This window comes from Abramis brama (assembly GCF_963993115.1).
Source record: "Abramis brama genome assembly, chromosome: 22".
NCBI lineage: Eukaryota > Metazoa > Chordata > Actinopteri > Cypriniformes > Leuciscidae > Abramis > Abramis brama.
The window spans coordinates 14,911,569-14,933,645 of record NC_139984.1 but is presented as its reverse complement, the minus strand read 5'-3'; the positions used below and the strand labels follow the sequence as shown (position 1 = coordinate 14,933,645).

Below are 22,077 nucleotides of genomic sequence, written 5' to 3'. Positions count from 1 at the left end.
TATCAATCACCATACTTAGTTGATTGATATCATTAAGAATTACAAACATCAGGGATGCACCGATATGAAAATATTGGCCGATTGTACAATCGATAGTTCTTTATATTTGAAAGCCGATAACCGATATATTGGCCAATAAATCAAAATCCATTTTTTTATATAATTTGAGAGCCTGATTACAAAGACAAAAGTCTCACCATTAAAATCCATGCCCCAAGCACACAATTATAATGATGTCTAATGAATATCTAAATATATTACTTTAAATGTCACAGATATGATGTCAGGATGTAGTTATTAGAACTCTCAGAAGTGATGGCTACAATTACAACCAAAAATTTTCAATCCAGATTAAGACTAAGAAACTGCCTCTCTGAAAGATAGCTTGCCAAATGTTGTTATTTTTGTGCTTTCTTTCATCATGGCTTTTACGTAAAACCATGACTCTTGAGGTTAGCACTCTCCTCCATCTCCCTCTCCTCTTTGGTGATAACTTTTGTTTCCCACAATCATAAATCATGCAGAAGCAAACAGAAGAAGAAGAAAAAACAAACCAAACCAAAAATATTTAAAAAATAGATGAGAAAGAAAGAAAGAAAGAAAGAAAGAAAGAAAGCAAAGATACCACATTCATTTTAACCTGTTAATGTCCCATTCATTGCATCCATGTCCTATGAGACTGTCTATAGCACTTTCAGTTCACTAAATCTGAATCCAGATGCTTTAGGCAGTTTTTAGCTATGGTTTGGCTCAGTTCTGTGTAGATTAATTACCATTTGGATGTAAATGTGACCCCCTTTCTCATGTTAATTAGATTTTACAGTGATCAAGTTTGTAATAATTCTCAATGGCCCATCCTGATAACCATTTTATAATTTATGGCCGTTATTAAAAGTAGAGTAATTACTTGATTTCCTGTATAGAGCCTGAGTTTTTTACACAGCAGAAACTTTGCCTGCTGTTGTAGTTAATACCTAGTTCTGGCATGAAACTCTAGATGGTGCAGGTTGATAGGTCTTTAACACATTCGGTAGCAAACACGTCATTATCTACATAGCACAGCTGATTCGTTGTTGTTGCACCAGCGTCCAATGAGCTGCGGCTCAACATTCAGACAAATACCAGTAGCTGTCAGCAGTCTGTAGCTGAAACCCTCCAGCTTCCCCAGCTCCACCTGTATAGATCTGTATAGATAGATTCATGTATGTTACATATGAAGCAGCAGCAGCATGTCTTACATGCTCACAGCAATGTCTGTGAATTTATTGCAAATAGTAAGTTTCGATACTTGCTCTGCAGCAGCAGCGTGGCAGATCTATTCAGCCGAGACCATAACATTGCCGTATCTATTACCATGCCAAACTCTATTACCATACCAATATCCAGAGAGTTGTCATGACAGAAATATGGCTTTGCTCATTTACTGCTTTTACATGTGGTTGGTTTTACATGTATTCATTATTTTTAAAACATCATTATTACATCCTATTTTGAATCAAATACACTCTACTCAACTTCACATAAGTGCCTCTTTCCCTTTTGGCATGGATGGGAAAACATAGGTGTGAAACATATTTTCATAATTAGCCAGAACTCAAGAAGACTACAAAGTGTTTCTCAATTTAAAAGTAAATCACAATAGGTTCTCACAATAGGTCCCCTTATTAAGATTCAAATTTCTTCAAAACATCCATCTCTGGCTTAGAGAATGATTGATTTCTTGAACATTTGTCGCTGTGTCGCCAACATGTAATTTATTGGTTATAACTGAGTTGAAAGGAAGGTTCCCAATGGGAGCTCTAATTTCCCCCTGAAGTGTAATGCATCATTGAAAGGTTTTCTGAGACTAACGTGGCAGGCATATTGGATTATATTGCTGATCTGTGAATTAGTGTGGTATGCACTGTATGACCGTTCTCGTGCACTGCATCTCATGTTTTTTTTTTTAATTTTTTTTAATTTATTTATATAGCACACATAATACAACAGACGTTGCCCAAGGTGCTTTACAGACAGTAGAATAAAACACTTAATTAAAACTATACATACAAACAAGCAATAGAAAGTAAACATAAGACAGGAGACAGCTACATACTATATCACTTTCACACAAAGGGCCAAGCCACTTCAGACTGCACCCCATGCTACATCTAATAAATAGGTTTTTAACAACGACTTAAAGACAGCCAACGACTTTGCTGATCTGACAGAGTGCGGGAGGTTATTCCACAGTGTAGAACCGACACGAGAAAACGCTCTGTCACCTTTACGTTTAGAATTTGTTCTGACAGTCACAAGGAGATTTAAATTTTCCGATCTCAATGACCTAGACGGAATGTATACAGACAACAACTCAGAAAGGTATGGTGGTGCCAAATTATGTAGTGCTTTAAAAACCAAAACAATGATCTTGTAATGCACTCTATACTCGACTGGCAGCCAATTTAAGGATCTCAATAGAGGTGTAACATGATCCGTTTTCTTCGCTGACTTAATCAATCTGGCTGCAGCATTTTGTATGTTTTGCAAGCGTGCCAGAGCTTTTTTGTCAATCCCACCATACAGTGAATTACAATAATCCATTCTCGAGAAAACGACCGCAGAAATAGCTCTCTCAAAATCTGTTGGAGATAAAAATGGTTTGGTTTTTGCTAAAAGCTTTAAATGAAAAAAACTAGATCTAACCACCGAATTTATTTGTTTATCCATCTTTAGCTCAGAGTCCAAGATAAAACCAAGGCTTTTAACCTTTTCAGAGATTGCAACTGCCAGGGGGGTATCTTTTAGTCGCTCGGACACTAAGTGGGACTTTGGGCCAAAAACTATAACCTTTAGTTTTCTCTTCATTTAGTTTTAAAAATTTTACCTCCTGAATACAGGCTAATGGGTTACCGAAAGTATTACTGTTTGACTGTTTTACCGAAAAATAAATCTGTACGTCATCCGCGTAGCAGTGAAAAGACATATCGTGTTTCCAAAAAATAAACCCAAGGGGTAGCATATATAAAGAGAATAAAATAGGAGCTAAAATCGAACCCTGGGGAACCCCACACAATAACAGAGACCTCCGGGACATGCAATCTTTTACACACACAGAGACAGATCTATCAGCAAGATATGACTTAAACCACTTAAGGACATTCCCCTTTAGGCCAACCCAAGCCTCTAGACGCTGCAGCAAAATATTGTGGTTTTGAAATCGGTTTTGAAATCGGCCTAAAATTATTTGGGTCGTCCATAGGGAGGTTTGGCCGTTTTAACAAAGGAGACACAACAGCATGTTTAAAATCAGTTGGACAGATGCCCTGACTAAAGCATTTGTTGATTAAGTTCAATATATTAAGATTCACGGTATCTACGATTTGCTTAAAAAGCCGAGGTGGTATGATGTCTTCTTTTGAAGAGGATGGTTTTAAGTGTGCAATAATATCTGCTAAAGCAGATCGAGTCAGGGGATAAAAATCGCTCCACTCTCTAGGGGAAGTCAAAGGTGACGGAGAGGGAGCATCAGTCCCTACCTGTGGTATATGAGCCCGGAGGTTCTCAACCTTCCCTTTGAAAATTTTTTGAAACTCCTCACAGGTGATAGTTAAGGAGTCCGGATGCAAATTTTGTATAGGATTTATAGCCGCATTGATTGTGTCAAATAACACTTTGGGATTATTAGCATTCTTTAAAATGGTCTCAGAAAAAAATTTGTGCTTAGCGTCCTTTGACCCCTTCTGAAATGTAACCAAAGATTCTCTGAACAAGTCGTAATGCACTTGAATTTTAGATTTTCTCCATCTCCTCTCCGCCTGCCTAGACAGTCGTCTCAGGGTGCGAATGTCATCATTTACCCATGGCAGGGAAGTATGATTAGTCTGTTTAACTGTGAGCGGGGCAATAACATCAAGAATTTCAGAGCAGACAGATTTGAATTGCAAGAGATGTTCATCAACACTTAAAGAGCAGAGTGCAGTTTCAGAGCATGTGGTTGCATACTTTCTGTCATAGAGTTCTGTAAACCATCTCCATGAACGCGCGCCGACCGCCACCGGAAGCCAGTTATTTTCGTTTATAAAGTTTTAAATATGTATATTTTTACGACAAAACCGCACGGATTACCCTCAGAAGGCCTTCGTATATCCCCCTGGAGCCGGATGGATTATTTTTGTGAAGGATGCATGCACATTTTGCGACTTGAATCAGCTGGACCCCATTGCTTCACATTATAACCACTGAAAGATCTAAGACATTTTCTAAAATAACTGAAAATGTGTTCGTCTGAAAAAAGATTGACATATGCATCTCGAACGGCTTGAGGGTGAGTAAATCATGGCTTAAATATCATTTTTGGGCGAACTATCCCTTTAAAGAGGATTTTCTCTGGTCAGCGAAGAAGCATGTTGCACTCAAGAAAGGCCCACTTGATAAAACTCGTTTTTGAGAAGTCTTGACAAAGAAATGCAGAAATGAGTGGAAAGAACATGAATTCAGTGAAATGCAGACTGTAGAGGTTTACTATTTTTACTATAGGGGTATATGCACCCGCTGTGCTGCTTTTTCTGTGCTTGTTGTGGATTTCATAAATGTCGTTGTGCAGTGCATAGCAATTGTTTCCAGGATTAAATGCATGTGGGAATTTGAGTTTATAATTATTGTGAATTATTGTGTTTATAAATGGCCTTTGTCACTTGCTGAGTTTGTGTTTTCTAATGTTTTCTTCAACTGGCCAGTGAGCCTTGACCTCCTGGTTTGTACTAAATGTTACTGCCAAAATAAATCTAATTTAAGAGATGGAGCATTTCAAGGGTCATTGAGATAAAAGAAACAAGCATTTATCTGTGGGTCATTCATCCATTGCTATAAAAGTAATTGCCATAAGATAAGAAATATTTAAAGCACTTATTTTGTGCTATAAATATCTTGTTCTCTTTTAAGCAGTCTTTGAACAGGAAATTAACAAGAAATTTGTTATCAGGGAAGTCGAATTATCTGCCATTTGTGAAGGATGAATTTCTCCATGCATACAGAATTTTCATTGCCACAAAAATCTCATTGATTCTCACTGAGTCTCAAAACCACTCACCAAGCAAAAGTACAAAAAACACATTAATAGCAATTTACAATGCTTTCTAACTACATTACCTTGCATATACTGTGCAAAAGCCAGTTACAGTGTCTTTTGCTGTAGTGTGTCAGTAGGATACATCATACATTTCCAAACATTCCTTTTTCCATTTATTGTAATAACCTAGTAAGATTTTTATATGCACACGGAGTCTGACAACAGCCGGTGCTCCACACGGAGATCTGAGTCTGTCTGTGATTATATGAAGAAATAATGCTTGAAGAAACATTCCCGCAAAGCTATAGAACTGTGACACGTTTTAGGCACTTAGTTAAAAATGCTGTAAAGTGAGGATGCTTTCAAAAGTAATGTCATAAATAGATTTTATTCATCAATTAATTTCTATTAACTAAATCAAATCAATATTTGGTGTCACCACCCAAGTGGTGTTAGGGTTAGGATTAGTGAACTAAGTTGACATGTTATTGCAAAGTTACTTAGCCAGTAGAATGTTGGAGAACCATCAAAACAAAGTGTTAGCAGATATTTGTATGAGAGTTAGTTGACTTGTGGTTGCAGAGTTACTTTTAGTTGGTAGAATGTCTAAAGTGGACCACCGTAATAAAGTGTTACCCATTTTATACTTAGAATAGTCACTCAAAATAAGCAAGCCCAGAGCATGTAGATGAAAATAATTTATTAAGAAATTTATTAAGTAATTTATTGTTTTGTCTTGTTAAATTAATTAAAGCAATTATATAGAAAATGACATTAAATCAATAGGCAGTGTCTGTGGATGCAATGAATCATTATAATTTATAATAATAAATTCACCCTTTGAATCAGAATGACTAACACTGGCTTTATCCTCTGTTTTCATGGTCACATGTGTTAAATGCTACAACATAAAGGACTATAAATATAGACACTTTTGTCTGTCTCTCCTGGTTGTTCTCTGTCCTGTGCTCTGAATGAATGAATAAATCGCCCTCAGACAGACATTAGCTTAGGGTTGCCTTTGCTCTTTGACTCCCTTTGTCTGAATGCTTCCATGATGGCATTTGGCATTTTCTCCCCTTGAGTGGTTTACAGGTGGCATGAATAATTCATTTTGGTTACATTTGGTGGATTGGGTATTTCTTTTTCATTTGCCCACACAACTGAACAGTTAAGATGTGAGATGCACCACTGCATTACCTGTTAAACTACTTTACTCTAAATCAACTAAAGATCATACAGGAGACGATAGAGAGGAGGTGATTTAGATGTTAAGAGCCAACAGTCCACCACTCAGAGATATATGGCACTTTAGAGGGTAACTCTCGCCAAAATGCAACCTATGGTCTTTTTGTTAATCTACCCGAGGCAAACTTTTGTTTAAAAGCATAATCAGAATGGAAACACCACTTAAGTTTGACACTATTTTTAAAACACTAAGAACTCGACACAACATGAAACTTTGCTCTGAGTATCACCAGGGGCTCTACACATGACCTCGAGCATTGAGAACATTGTTTGTGTACACAGAGTTTACTAAAAAGAAAGATTTTGAACAACTCACTGTAGCTGTGTCCGCCGGCATTTTGTCAGTCAAAAATAGTCGATCTCCGAATGCAACGTAACAGGGAGGAGAGTAAAGATGGAAAGCTCCTAAAGCTTAGTTCCATATAAATTCACTGATAATTTGTTTTGTCGTTAGTGAAAATCAATATTGACCTTGTATTTGAAAAAAGATGCTCATATAAGAAGCAATACTAAAATACTTTTATATATATACAATACTTTTTGATGCTATCATAGAAGTGCCCCAAGCACTCCCATTCAAAACGCAATTTGACCGAAAACAAAAATTTAAAAGTGGTGTTTCCATTCTAATTATGCTTTTAAACGAAAGTTTGCCTCGGGTAGATTAACAAAAAGACCCTAGGTTGCATTTTGGCGAGAGTTACCCTTTAAGTTGAAAACTTGCTCTATGAGTACTTTGAGTAATATATTAGTGACATTTATTCTTGGTGAAATGTTTCACATTTCTGTAGCTGATCATTTCTTCTTTTCTGAGGTCTTTAGATTTAATGCTGCATCTAATTGATTAAGAATTTTTGACATTTAAAGGGCACATCACTTCTGGAAACAGTAGGTCTACCCTTCAATTACTCTGCAGGTGACAAATAAAAGCTGCAGGTTTGCAGGTGTTGACGTCTGTCTTCAACACGCCTTTGTTTTTGTCATTGTTCAGTGGAAAACTAAAAAAAAATAAGGCAGCTGTGATTATATCATGAAAGGAACACTTCAATTAGAGTACTGTAGTTTGGCCTATTAGATTAAAAAAAAATCTGAGAAGGTTATCTTTAATCCAACCACAGTTAATTTAGTTTTTATGTTTAAAGTTTGGCAGAAAAAGCCTGGCAATTTCACCTCTAAAATGCTTCTCAGTGTTTACTGCTTTTATTTGGAGCAAGAGATTTGGGGGAGTGACTTCATTCACTTCACCAAGTGAATAAAGTAGCCACTGAAACCGGCTTAATGAAATAGGTCAAGGATGCGTTTGTGTGCTTGACAGTGTGGTGAATTCAGGGGTCTTGACATGAAAAATAAATAAATATTGCAGATGGAATAAAAGACATTTTCACTGTCATTTCATAGCAAACATAAAAAAAAAAAAACATACTATTCTTATTTTCATCTTATTCTTGTGATTGATTGATTGATTGATTGGTCGATTGATTGATTGATTGATCAATTAGTGTTGCGATTATTTTTTTCCACCAGCATTTAAATGCATTGGATGCTCTGGATGAGAATCTCATTTGCTAATTGCAGCTTCAAGACACTTCCCTTCCTTTCTAGTGTGCTATAGCGCACCTGTTCATAAATCAGAAACAAACAGCATCTTTACTTTGAGCTGCAGAGCACCTTCTCCATTATTACAGCTACATCACTGTCATCATGCTAATATCAGATCTGCAACTGGCCTTTGTGTGGACTGATAAAATCCAAACCATCAAATTGATAAAACACATGTAACTTCTAGCCATAAATCATTTGATTGAATAAGAAAACTCATTAGACAGATTGATCACAAAATGTGTAGCCCTACCGCTGTTGTTAGAAGACAGCGATAATCTATTATAGTAGGAAGTATTTTGTGGCAGCATTCTGTATGCGATTTGGAATGGAATGCAGAAAAAAATCCTACTCTCTGAAAGCAATTACACAAATAAAAAAATTGTTTGTTTAGTAAATCAGAAAGCTTGTGGGGGACTTACTTCCTAACAATTATTTTATGGCAAGTATCACAGCGGAAAATCAATATTATAGTGACCCTGGACCACAAAACCAGTCACAAGTGTACATTTTTTTAAATTTATACATTAATAAATAAGCTTTCCGTTGATGCATGGTTTGTCAGGATATGACAATATTTGGCCGAGATACAACTGTTTGAAAAAAATCTAAACATTGAGAAAATCGCCTTTAAAGTTGTCCATTTATGTTCGCGATTGTGCTGCATCCACTCACAACAATAATTTTTTTATATATATATTTACGGGAAATTTACAAAATATTTTCATGGAACATGATCTTTTCTTAATATCCTAGTGATATTTGTCATAAAAGAAAAATCGATAAATTTTGACCCATATAATGTATTGTTGGCTATTGCAACAAATATACCCATGTGACATGATGTGACTGGTTTTGTGGTCCAGGGTCACATATGGCAAGCCGAAAACTGAGAACATGAACTTGAAGCAGTTTTTGTAAAACATCCTAAAAGGAAGAAAGAGGATAAAGAGACCAGAAAATGACAAGTCAATAGAAGTAAGAAGCAAGAGATTGAACTTTGATTAAGGTTTTCATAGCTGGAGGGAGCTGAGAACTTCAAAGGGCTTGGAAACAACTGATGCCATACCATATATATATATATATATATGATACTAGTACTACAAACTATATGTATATGTATATGTATATGTATATGTATATGTATATGTATATGTATATGTATATGTATATGTATATATTATGTTCCACAAAGGAAAGAAAGTTGTGCAGGTTTAGAATGAGATGAGGATGAGTATTTGATGACAGAATGATAACTTTTTGGGTGACTTGTTCCTTTAAATCTGATGGAAGTTCTCAAATTGCGCATTTCATAGTTTTAATCCAACAATTCACTCAAATTGTTATGCTGGTACTGCAAGTTGTTAAAAAAACATTTCTATTCAATTATTAAATGCAAAACAGAAGAACTTTTACACAGCTCTCTCCCTCTTATGCAGATTGCAAATTTTGCTCTGCTACTATGTCAAAACTATAATCATTTCTCAGAATGCTCTTTTATGTCCCTTTATTCCATCATGCATTATCTTTGAATGAGGACTGAATTTTAAGAAGACAGTGCATAGAACTGAATATTGAACTGTGCATAGAACAGAAACTTAGTACTTTAATATTGACTGGTGTGTTGTGATAGAAGTATTTGCATGTAATGACAAATGAAATGAGGTGGTCTTTAAAGATAAAACCACATAACATAAATATTTGTGGCTTAATATAAGACAAAGCAAATATCACAGAAGTTTGCTTTTAACAGCAGAAATCTCTCTGTCCTGAACAAGCGATACAAGACTGAACTTTCTTTTGCTTTTTTCTGCTCTGCTGATTGCACTCCATGTGCTGGTAGATGTGTTGTTCTCCAGATGTTTGGAGTGTGGTGTAGAGTGCCTATACTCCTTAGGAAAGGCACTTTATGTTTAACGGTCACTTAGGGACAGTTTGTACCCTTCAGAGAAATACATCTACTGTGTAATGCTCTACAAAGAGATGCAGTACAAAGACGTCTCGCAGGGCATACAAATGAAAGATTTGTGCAGGGAACATGGCTGAACAGGAACACTTTGTACAGTATTTCATCATTTATGTTTTAAAAATGTGAATGGGCATGGATTTGCTAATCAGCATCCATTCAACAGTGAAACATTCTGTTTTGTTTAAACGGGTTTAGTTTAAAACCACTGATTCATTGAGGAATGGAACAACACAATTGTCTGTTAAGACACTGTGCTTTGACTTTATTTGGAACTATTTTCACAAATGGAGCATAAATACATGAAGAAACTAGCAATATTTGTCTGTTCTTTGGATATAGGCACATTCAAGTCATCGGCCAAAGAAGCAGAAAAGGTCTGAAGACAGAAAGTCTGACAATAGCAAAAACACAAACATAGGGGAGAGTGGGGCACAACTCAACGCAGGGCTAGTTGTAACACCCTTGTTTTAAATACTTCCACACATGCTAGCATGACGAAACTTAATGTATTTACTAGTTGCCACATCAACACTATATAGAGAAAAAATGCGCCAAAATTCAATTATCTTTGGAAGATATCACTGAACATTTATTTAACCATAGCAAAAGTAAACTTCTTACTTACTGTATGTTAATTTTTCATCTCTATGTTTTTTTGTTTATTTAAAATGAGACAAATCTGATATTATTTTAATCTCCAATCTGTTATTTAACAGTTGATATAGTTCTTTAATGCTTCGCTAACTAGCAGAAGACACTCGCTGGGTTTAAATCCCAGTTGCGCAGGTGAAGCATGTTGTAACACTGCGTTACAATGAGCCCCTATTAGAACTATGCTATTCTATTCTATACTTTTATGAATTCTATTGAGAAAACATGAGAAGAAAAAGTGAATAAAGACCGAGAGTCAATGTTCAGAAATGATTAATTATTATTATGTTTTGAACTATGTTGTAATAGCTGTGTTTTCCGGTGTGTTTGTTGTCAAACAAAAAAAATAGTTTATTTTTAATTATTAAAAAATGCCATTATTTTATATTATATATGATATATACATAATTGTACTAGACATGAGGGAAATGAATGTGGGAAAAAATAAATACTCTGAACCCCAAGTAGCGTTACGTTGTGCCCCGCTCTCCCCTTCACATCGGTATGGCATACACAAGATGGAAAGATATGATGTTGGAGAAAATACTTAGTAATTCCCAAGTTGGACAGGTAAGGGAATATATTAATATGTAGATCACTCTCTAAAGTACTCTCACTAGTATCAGAGTAATTTACATATTACATTATGCTGAAACTTGTCGATAGATGGACCTCATCTACGACCCCCCCGCCCCCATCCCATCCAATCCCATCCCATCCCATCCTCATCCTCATCCTCATCCTCATAACAACTCTGAATAATCAAAAGGGGGTTAAATGAGTGGGTTCTGTGTTCAAGTGGCAATTGTGTGACTTTGAGGTTTTATAAGGAGATCCTTAACCCTGGCTGAAAGAGCCATTTTAAAAAGCTCCTTTTGGGAGCGTAAAACAGAAGATGTTGGTATTGTCCAAAGAGAAGGACCATTGTAAATGAATGATGATAAGAAGAGAGCAATCACTGAGAGAAAGAGGGAAAAAAATAAGAGAATAAGAATGAAAAGCTCATTTTGAGTTTCTTTGTCATCCCCACACTCAGCTGTTTTTCTCTTTCATCCTAATATCTCGCTTTCCTTTCATGCCTTGTATCTCTCTTCCCACATACTTTTGTTGATGCATAAAGGATGAAAACATAAAGGTGGACTTGAAGTGCTTAGTAAAAGACCAATTTCACGTTACATATAAAACATCAACAATGGAAGGAATTTTATCAGGTGAAGGATGACCATACGCATCTCATAGGTTTGTCTGGACTCTAATAGCTCAATTGATTCAGGCTTCCAAAGAAGAGAATTTATTTATGTCCAATATTCACACACACACACACACACACACACACACACACACACACACACACACACACACACACACACACACACACACACACACACACACACACACACACACACACACACACACACACATTATAAGGTACATTACATTTGTGCTTGTTTACATGTGTGTGCTATACAGAAAAATTAAGGGAGGAGGGGAATCTGGCATTTCGTTGTCATATAATGAAAAAAAAACCCAAGAACAGACATTTCTCTCATGAGTGAACCTCTTTTTCTAGTTTCTAGACCCAAGGTTTAAGCATTCAACTCTTTTATTTTTTTTGCTTCAATTCTCATTGAAAATGAATGAACACCCTGTTGCTTGATGGCTACAAATGTCTGTCAGAGTTAATGCCCCATTATGCGCAGCCAGCAAGTATGTGTGCTACCACTGCAACACAGCTTCCACCTCTTCTGAAGAATTAATGAGTGAAAATGTGATTTGTACAGCAAATTGTATTACAGTAACACACTAGCAGCCAGCAGTGTGTTCTGTTTACTCATACTGCTGCTTTTCTTGATAATGGCATATCCATTAAGCTGCTCTGAGGCATGCAGGTTAAAATCAAAAAGATTCATGAAAATCATTGTGTTGTTTTCAACTTAGAGAGCTTCAAACTCAGCCTATAAATTATATCGGTAAAATGAGCCGATTAATCAGCTGAGTTGAAAGGCTGTTGGATCAATATTTGAAGAGTTCAGATGCAAAAGCCTCTAAGTGCCATCTGAAATGTTCTTCTAGAATGATCTTTTTTATCAAGCTTGTATATTTAAGTTCAGTAATTTCACTTAAATGACAATTAATAGGTCATTTTCATTTTCATTTAAGTGAAATTACTGAACTTAAATATACGAGCTTGATACAAATTATCATTCTAGAAGAACATTTCAGATGGCACTTAGAGGCTTTTGCATCTGAACTCTTCATTTGCATCTGGAGCTTTTAAAAGAGAAACACTCTTGAAAATAAAGGTTCTTTGTTGGCATTGATTGTTCCATGAAGAACCTTAAACTTTTAACAAAGGTTCTTTACAGTGGAAAAGGGTTCTTCAAGTTATTTAAAGGGGTGGTTGATTTATGATTTCACTTTTTTTTTACTTTAGTTAGTGTGTATGCTGCTGTTTGAGCATAAACAACATCTACAGTTACAACGCTCAAAGTTCAAAGCAAAGGGAGATATTTTATTTTAAAGAAATTGCTTTTTAAGGACTACAACAAACGGCTGGTAGGAACTACATGACATTCCTCCAGGGTTAGTGACATCACCAACCCTGGAATTTACATAAACCCCGCCCCCTGAACACGATTTATAGATTATCAAGACAGAATATGCTAAATCAATGACTAGAAGATAACTACACATAAGCTACATAAATTCATCAACTAACCATTCAGAAATGTCCTGTTGTATTCTACATGTTGTCACTTCTTCTTGAGTCTCTCCATTTTTGTCTGAATCCGGTTTGAACATAAAAGGCTAAAGGTTTTTGAAATTTTCAGTGCATGTCTGTGTGAGTGCAAGCTGTTGAAGCTCCGCCCTCTGTGCCGGGAGCAGCAGCTCATTTGCATTTAAAGGGACAGACACAAAACGGTGCGTTTTTGCTCACCCTCAAAAAGTGACAACTTTAACATGCTAAAATATCTGTGGGGTATTTTGAGCTAAAACTTCACATACACACTCTGGGGACATCAAAGACTTATTTTACATCTTGTGAAAAGGGCATTATACCACCCCTTTAATTGTTCTTCAAACTAAATGCTCATTCACACTGCACTGATAGGAAGCAACAAACTGTCACCAAGACCCGACAAACGGTTATTGAAAATGTTAAATTGGCTTAAACATGCAAGTTAGATTTATGCTTTAAAAAAGAAGAAAAAAAGGGAAAAAAATCTGTTAAAGCTATAAAAGCTTCTGTATTTACTAGTTATGTAACATTTTTGTTTGGTTGTTTTAAGGAAATGTAAGGATGTTTAGGTAGTTTGTTTGTGTGTGTGTTTTTTTTTGTTTTTTTTTTACTGGAAAACTATACTGATTAAGAATGTATTTATTTGTTTGTTTATTTTGCAATGTAGGAAGTCTTGAACTTATTTTTTTTTTCTTCTTCATGCTCATTGCCATTTGAAATTGCTTTAATAATATTTTTTATAGTTTAATGGCATATATTGTTTGTACATCAGAATTGAACTGTCACTTTGCAGTCCCCTTAACCAGTCTCTCTTTCTCTATCTCTGATTTCTTCTTGCTCATTTCTTCTCTTTCTCTCTCTTTCATTTGGAGACGATTTGATTGATTTAAACATGGTGTTACTGCATGAGCATGAGTCCATTCTGTAAGAGTCTGAGAGAACTGTTATTGGGATTTTTCTCTTGGCTTGCCTTTAGCAGAGATCCAGTGATCTCCTAAGAAGCTGTCCTCTTATCACAAGAACATTTACCACCATCCAACTGTCAAGCAGTACCACATCTCTTCCCATAGGAATCTAGCGGAGTGACAGCTTCAGGTTTGTACCCATTGAAATACTTTTGTTTGTGTGTGTTTCTGTTAGCAGCTCTGACACAGCAGTGATTGATCTCATTACTTGATCCAATTACGTGACTCTTCTGCCTCAGAGAAAAGCTGTGACACAGAAGGTCCAGAAGCAGCAATCTGTGATGCTCGGTGCGGTCAATGAAATGACGTACCTCCAGCAGCATGACTCATGCTTTTCTGTCCCTTCAGATGACAGGTTATTCATCCATGGATCGCAAATGCCAGAATCAGATGTGCTGTTTGCGTTGGCTTACTTGTTGGTCTTTGGGCATGCATGTTAAAGGTAGGGCATTTTTATAAAAAACTTTTTTTCTAATTTGTTTAAACTGTCTTTATATACCAATACATAATTAAAATGTAAGTGCTCTGAAAAAGAGAGTATAAAAATCGAGTGACTGTAGACCTTTTAATCTGCAATAAACACAGCTCATTATTTCCATCCGGGACGAAACAATTGATTGGTTTGGGCGACTGTCACTCTCTCTCGCAACCATGGTTACCACCCCGTTGCTACAAGATCTGCCCATATGCGCGCGCACCCGTTTGATTTGAGGAGTGCAAGAGAGGCGCGGAACCTACGAAGAAATTATGGCAGAGAAAGAGCATTCAAAATTCAAAGCACCTGCATATGCAGTCAGCGAAGGCAAACAAGGCAAAAACTACTTCCTCGGACCCTGGTTGCCCGCACTCTTGAACGACCTCCTCTGCTTCGCCCTCGACCCCGGACCTGTCCTTGAACCGACGATGCGGTACTTGTCTCCGGAGTGTAACGTTAGTCCTCATCAGAGTCAACAATGTTTTCATCATGCAAACTCTTACATGCAAAACACCGTATATGTTATGAATCTTACACGAAATTCACCTTCATCACAGTGTAACTGATGGTAATGGGAAAACGTGCATCAATGCAACCTGTTTTTAGCTTTGCCTTATAATTATAGCTCGTTACCTATAAATATAGCTCGTTACCGAATCAAACTAAATATATTTTAAACTTTACCAGTATCGATATGCTAGCTTGATAGTGAGTACTAAAAGCCATCTTATTTGTTTATATTTATAGTGATAAAGTTAGGTATTTTATTACATGTGATTCTGACATGATGTCACTGCATGCACTGCGCTCCTTCCTCTCCACTCGTCTCAGGTAAATAAATAAGTAAATAAATGCGTCTTCCAGCTGAGCCTGAGCGTTTGGCGTCGCACGTTCATGTGTTTTGGGGGCGTGGCTTTGGAAGGAGCTCAGAAGGGAGGGGGTGGAGTGAATTGAAATAATTAGCTGTGTTTACAACAGTCGTGAGAGGTCTACATACACTCGATTTTTGCCTTTAAATATCTAAATGTCATATTCTGGGATACACCATAAAAAAAAAAAAAAAGTTGGTGCCTTACATTTTTAAGTACAGTCAACTTGGATGTTTCAAGTTGTCATTTCAACTTAAATCACATTAAACTGACTTAAAAAAATTGTTGAATCTTGTATAACTTATACATTTTTTTTGAAAATTGCTTAAATTATTTTGAGTTAAAGCAATGTAAAAACATATGTTGTCATAACTTATTGATCATATATTTGTTTACAGTGTTGCTTTTTGCAAAAAAAAAAAAAAAAAAAACGCTCAAAGGTTGCTCTTTATCTCTCGGGAGTATTATTGAAGTATCAACTTTGTCTCAGGTCTTTCTCCTAAAATTCCCTACAAGAAATAAAAATAGAACCAGCACAAATTCATAAAATGAATGTGGATATAGCATAGCTCAGATAGGGGAATATAATAAGAAATCTTTTAGTTTATTTTGAAATCTGACTTTTAATTGCAGACTGGTATCTTGGCAAGAGACTTGTATCATTGAGACATTGTTGAAATCTCTTCTGAAACTCTGAATTAGTGTTATTTTAGAATTATTTATATAGTATTGTAGAATTTATTTTGAATTAGCTGATCAGTTTTTGTTCATCGTTTTATTTTTGTTTTTATTTCAGGTACTTCTGTCACTTTTATATTAGTTTTTTGGTTTTTAATATTATTTTTTTTATTTCAGTTTTAGATTCAGTAATTTTAGTATACTTCAACTTACACTCATGTTATTTCACTTAATTGCCAAGGCAACATTTCTACTTTTCATTTTTCATCAAATATTTAAATTTTATTTCTGGTTTGTTTCCATTAAAAACGTTTTTGAATTAGATAAAAACACATCTAGATGGGATATGTGAGATTACAAGGAAGTTTTTCTCAGGAGATTCAGTTGCTCACCTTATTTCTTATGCAAGAAACTTATGGATATCATTTGTTGTTGTTATTTTCTCTTTACTGCACCACATTTATGCATGTGGCAGCCACTATTATCCAAAGCAACGTATACACTGTAATAAAAGTATAGATTTAATTCATGCCTTCACTGGGAAACAAACTCATAACCTACAGTAGGGGTTACTGACTTGTTCACATAGCTCTCTTTTCCCTTTTAAAGAACTAAATATCAAATATCTTGATTTACTTTAAACTGGAATTGGCATCATCTTCTCTGGAAATGTCATTTTAGCTTTCAGCCATTGGTAAGCTTTCAATCTGTTAAACTGTTTTGCAGTGTTTCAGAGTGGGTGGATCCATCAGGGGAATGCAGCCTCCGTTTGAGTCTGTGCCATACTGCTGTTGGTCAGATGCCTAATCTGTTTCTCACAGGTACAAACTCCAAATGAATCTGGCAACAGAGTTTGGAGAGAAAAAAGGTGAGAGAATATTGAACACTATTGCCCTGCTTAGCAATTGTGAAGAAATAAATAGAGCTCATCAATCAAACAACCTGGGTTCAAGTCACAATACCCACATGGATGTGAGAAGAAAGATGAAGGAAGACAGAAACACAAATCACCCATAAAAGCAATACACAAAAATGGATGTGTAATAAATATTTATGAGTTTTTGTTTGTTTATAATGTAATTCAGTTTTTTTTCCCAATGACATCTGCTAGCAGAGAGATAATGAAATGGATTGTGGTGCATGAAATCGGAGAAACAAACCCAACACTCAGATGTCAGCTGCAGAGGGAGGAGATGGAGCAGAGGTGATTATAAACTGCTTTACAGGGTATATTACAGTTTTTTCTGAATGCTTAAGCACTAATCGTGATTCTTGTAGCACAATTTCTAAAACTATTACAGTTTTTTACAATCGCTATGACAGTTTTTTCAATACATTTAACAAGTTTCCTAAACTCTTAATGCACCAACACACCTAAAACACACAATTGGCAAAACGGTTAATTTCATGCTCAAAATCACACATTGTAAACTAAACTCCAAAACTAATTTTCAAAATACAATAATACACAATACACTATGTCTAACAAAACACTGCAAACATGTTTCAAAATCAAATAATTATTCAAAACACTAACACATGTTCTCTTCCAACAGGAACATTTAGTCAATCATTACACAATGACAAAAAAAACACTATCATCAGCTGAAATTACAGAAACTGCATTATTTTATGTGTCAGGTCTGCCCTTATACAACTGATAGTATATTGTATGATCATAGATTGTGTTTTGCACTGCAGATTTTTTTTTTTTTTTTTGGAAGTCTCTATATTTTTGTTTTGTTTGTAATGTAAATGCATGCATTTAGTTGTTTTTTTTTTTGCAGCAGAAATTCAATACAGCAAAATAAATGACCCTTCTTAGAGTAGCTTTATAGAATGTATGGATTGTGAAAAAAAGAAGACAGAGACAGAATTGCTGCAGTAACGGCTTTATTTGCAACAGGACATTTCTGCAAGATAACAAAAATATGCAATATAGCTGCCATTTACAGTATTACAGTACTGTATGTGAAAATACAAAATATACAAACAGAAAAGGCCATCTTCTAATCTGCCCGGTCTTCTGCATTTGTCCACATGTTCTCATCCACATCACACCTGATATCTTCCCTGGCAAGGCATCTTGGGAAGAATCTTTTACAGTAACATGCCTTATCCACCCCTGGCAGTGTTCAACTGTGATGTCTTGGTATGCAGCATCTTCTGCATACAGGAGGGACATTTGGTCCTGTGGACTATTATGGTCAAAAACCTTTCATCTCCAGGCTGAGAAAACTCCTCAATGGGGTTGAGGAAAGGGAAGTAAGGGGCAAGGAAAATAGACATCATCCTCTGATGGGCGTCAAACCAGGCTGTGACTAGATGGGAATGGTGGAATGCCACATTGTCCCACATTTGCATAACTTCAATAAGCTGTTTCTCACTAGCAATGGAATAAAATACAGGGGATATATTTGTGTTTCAATTCACAATATAAACAGTCATTTACCTTGACTTAAGCCTGTAAGGTTAGGTTCAGAACATGGTGTTATCTGTTCTGACATACAGTGTTAAAGCATTGGTAAATTTGGCAGTAAAAATCCATTGTTTTGTTCTTGTTTGAGCTTGTGTGTAAAAGAAGTTCAAGCATTTTAAATTTGTGTTAATTGTATGCATTTTGTGTTAAAGCAACAAGAAATGTGTTAATAGTATAGCTTACACAGGTGGATGTAGTGCTAACTGTGTTAAGAGTTTTGGAAAATTGTTAAAAGTATTGAAAAATCTGTCATAGCAATCGTAAAAAACTGTAATACGTATAGCAAAACCACTCACTGAGTTTGCAAAACTAAAAGCACAAACACTGCTTTGCACTCAGTTTGCAATTTTGTAACACACACTTTGCAAAACTGTAGGCACAATTCACTGCACAACACTCTTTTTGCAGAACTTTAAACATAACTCACTGCTTACACTCAATTACCAAATTTCCAACACACTCCTAGCAAAATTATACACATGTATGGCTATCATTAACACTATTTTGCCAACTGTCTGGCACACTTTCACATGTGAAAACTGTTTTAGATAATTAGTTTACTTTGCAATCAGCCTAAGCACTATAAATAAGCCACAGGTAAGCTGTCTGTGTGGAGTACAATGGAAGGAGCAGTAAGAGTGAGAAGAGTGAGAATCAGAGGCCGAGGGAGAGGACGTGGAGGTGAAGAAGTTGGAGGAAGAGGACGTGGAGGTGAAGAAGTTGGAGGAAGAGGACGTGGAGTTGAAGAAGCGAGAGGGTTAGAGGAAGTTAGAGGAAGAGGACAAGGAGGAGCAAGAAGAGGACGAGGAGGGGAAAGAGGAAGGGTAAGAAGAGTAAGAAATAGAATAACTGATGACATCAGAGCTACAATAGTGGACCATGTCATCAACCATGGGATGACCCTGAGGGAAGCTGGCCAACGGGTTCAGCCTAATTTGAGCCGCTACACTGTGGCAAGCATCATTAGGACATTTCGAAATGAGAATCGGTAAGTACTTTGTAGCACTGCCATACTCTAATGAGAAACACAACAGTACCATACATGCAAAAATACTGAAATTGTTACTTTACAGAATTGCTAGACGTCCAGATGTTGGGGGCAGAGGAAGAATGTTCACTCCAGAGCAAGAGACCCATATAGTGAACATGGTGATTGCCAATAATGCAATAAGACTGCGCGAAATACAGCAGCGCATAATTGATAATGACACCATCTTTCAAAATATACACAGTGTAATCATTTCTGCACTAAGTCGTGTACTTGCGCGCCACAGAATAAGAATGAAGCAAATTTACAGAGTTCCTTTCGAGAGAAACACAGAACGTGTAAAGCAACTGCGATATGACTATGTGCAGGTAAGCTATAGTGTCATTGGTTCTGAATTTGGAAGTGCATACTGTAGTGCTGTGCATGGGCCTGATGTGTTGCATTTGTTTTGTCTTGTCCAGAGAGTGATGGAACTAGAAGCAGATGCCATGGGACATGAGCTACTTTTTGTAGATGAGGCCGGTTTTAACCTCAGTAAAACCAGGAGACGTGGCAGGAACATTATTGGACACCGTGCCATCATCAATGTCCCAGGACAACGTGGTGGTAACATAACCATGTGTGCAGCTATAAGCCAAAATGGTGTTGTTCACCATCATGCAACCATAGGCCCATACAACACTGCACACATTATTGCATTCCTGGACACCTTACATGACATGCTCACTGTTCAGAGACCAGAGCATACCTGATATGTCATCATATGGGACAATGTTAGTTTCCATAGGGCTGCTTTGGTCCGCAACTGGTTTACAGACCACCCATCCTTCATGGCACTCAACCTCCCTCCATACTCTCCATTCTTAAATCCCATCGAGGAGTTCTTCTCTGCCTGGCGCTGGAAAGTGTACGACCGTCATCCTCATCAACAGGTAGCCCCTTTACAGGCAATGGAGGAGGCATGTGGAGATATTGACCAGGCATCATGTCAGGCCTGGATACGGCATTCAAGGAGATATTTTCCCCGGTGCCTTGGACTGGAGGATATCGCATGCGATGTGGGCGAAATTTTGTGGCCGGACCCAGAAAGACGACATGATGTAGGCTGATTGTCTTTTTTTTTCCTTTTTTTTTTTGAAATTACTATTTTTTGTTCTGACTTTGTCTTGGTTTTGATGAGTGTGAATAAACACCAATACTTGAAGTTTGGATCCTTGTATGTTTACATGACACTATGACAAAAGTATGACCTCAAATTGACATCTGTACACAGAGAAAGCAAAAGCCAGATGTGTTTTGTATTCATACCATCAGTGTGTAGTTGGCACATTGTGTGCTTAGTAGATGATGGCTTGTGTTTACTGTTTGATACGAAAACACCATTTTTACGAAGGTGTGAAGAGTTAATCTAGCTGTGTTTGCTTTTGCAAGAGAACTACAATGTTTTGATAATTGGGTGAAAGGTTTTCTTATTTGTGTGTAGAGTTTTGCAAAAATAGCCAATAGTTACAAAAAATGTGCTTAAGCAATCAGAAAAAACTGTAACAAAACAATTCAAAAAACTTGTAATACATTTTTTGTTTGTCTTGATTTAAGTAATCAACTCAGTAATTTTCATGGTGATATCTAAAGGTTAAAATTTTTACCCTATTCACATGAGAAAAAGAATGAATAGGCGTATGAATAGGCTATATTTGGGTCTTTTTTGAAACTTTCCCCTAATGGGATTCTTCAGGGCTTTTTTTTCCTTACTCAGGACATATTGAGGATACAAAATCAGTTGAGTTTGCTTCTGTTGCAATTTGTTCAAGGTTGACCCCCATTTTGGCTTAAAATGACTGGACTATTGAGGTTCCATCTCAAATAGGCACAAAATCACTTTCACGGACCTTTACCTGGACTGTTCCCTGCTGGTGGAATGACCTGCCTATCTCAACCCAAGCTGCTGAGTCCGTAGCCATCTTCAAGAAACTGCTCAAGACACATTTCTTTCTGCAACACTTGACCCATTAATAATAACACTTACTATTCTATATCTATTCTAACACATTGCTATGTGTTCTGTGCTAGACTAACTGGGGCTGGTCACAGCACTTGCATATTGCTGCCCTATTGTTAGTTTGTAAGTTTGGATTGGTTGTTTTGGATAAAAGCGTCTGCTAAATGATTAAATGTAAATGTAAATGTGGATGAACATATTTACATTGAATCTATTGATTGCATATTGAGTAAATTGAAATACTTTATATGATGCTATTTTATCGTTTCATAAAATAAATAAAGAATAAAGTTAATTTATTAAATATAAATGATTAAATATAAAACAAATTTATATAGTAATATTATTAATTTATTTGGATTTAACT

At 36.3% G+C, this 22,077-nt stretch overlaps 1 protein-coding gene across 1 annotated transcript in view; it reads left to right on the top strand.

The window, feature by feature from the left end:
• LOC311072856 (uncharacterized protein) overlaps window positions 1–21,106 on the top strand; it is a 52,345-nt gene extending 31,239 nt beyond the window's left edge. Inside the window, exons 3-8 of the mRNA XM_084098160.1 lie at window positions 14,234–14,352; window positions 14,571–14,664; window positions 16,971–17,448; window positions 19,315–19,711; window positions 19,797–20,079; window positions 20,173–21,106. Of these exons, the coding sequence (XP_083954286.1) occupies window positions 17,385–17,448; window positions 19,315–19,711; window positions 19,797–20,079; window positions 20,173–20,463 (1,035 nt within the window). The 5' untranslated portion in view covers window positions 14,234–14,352; window positions 14,571–14,664; window positions 16,971–17,384 and the 3' untranslated portion in view covers window positions 20,464–21,106. The remainder of the gene's footprint in view (window positions 1–14,233; window positions 14,353–14,570; window positions 14,665–16,970; window positions 17,449–19,314; window positions 19,712–19,796; window positions 20,080–20,172) is intronic.
• The last annotated feature ends 971 nt before the right edge of the window (window positions 21,107–22,077 follow it).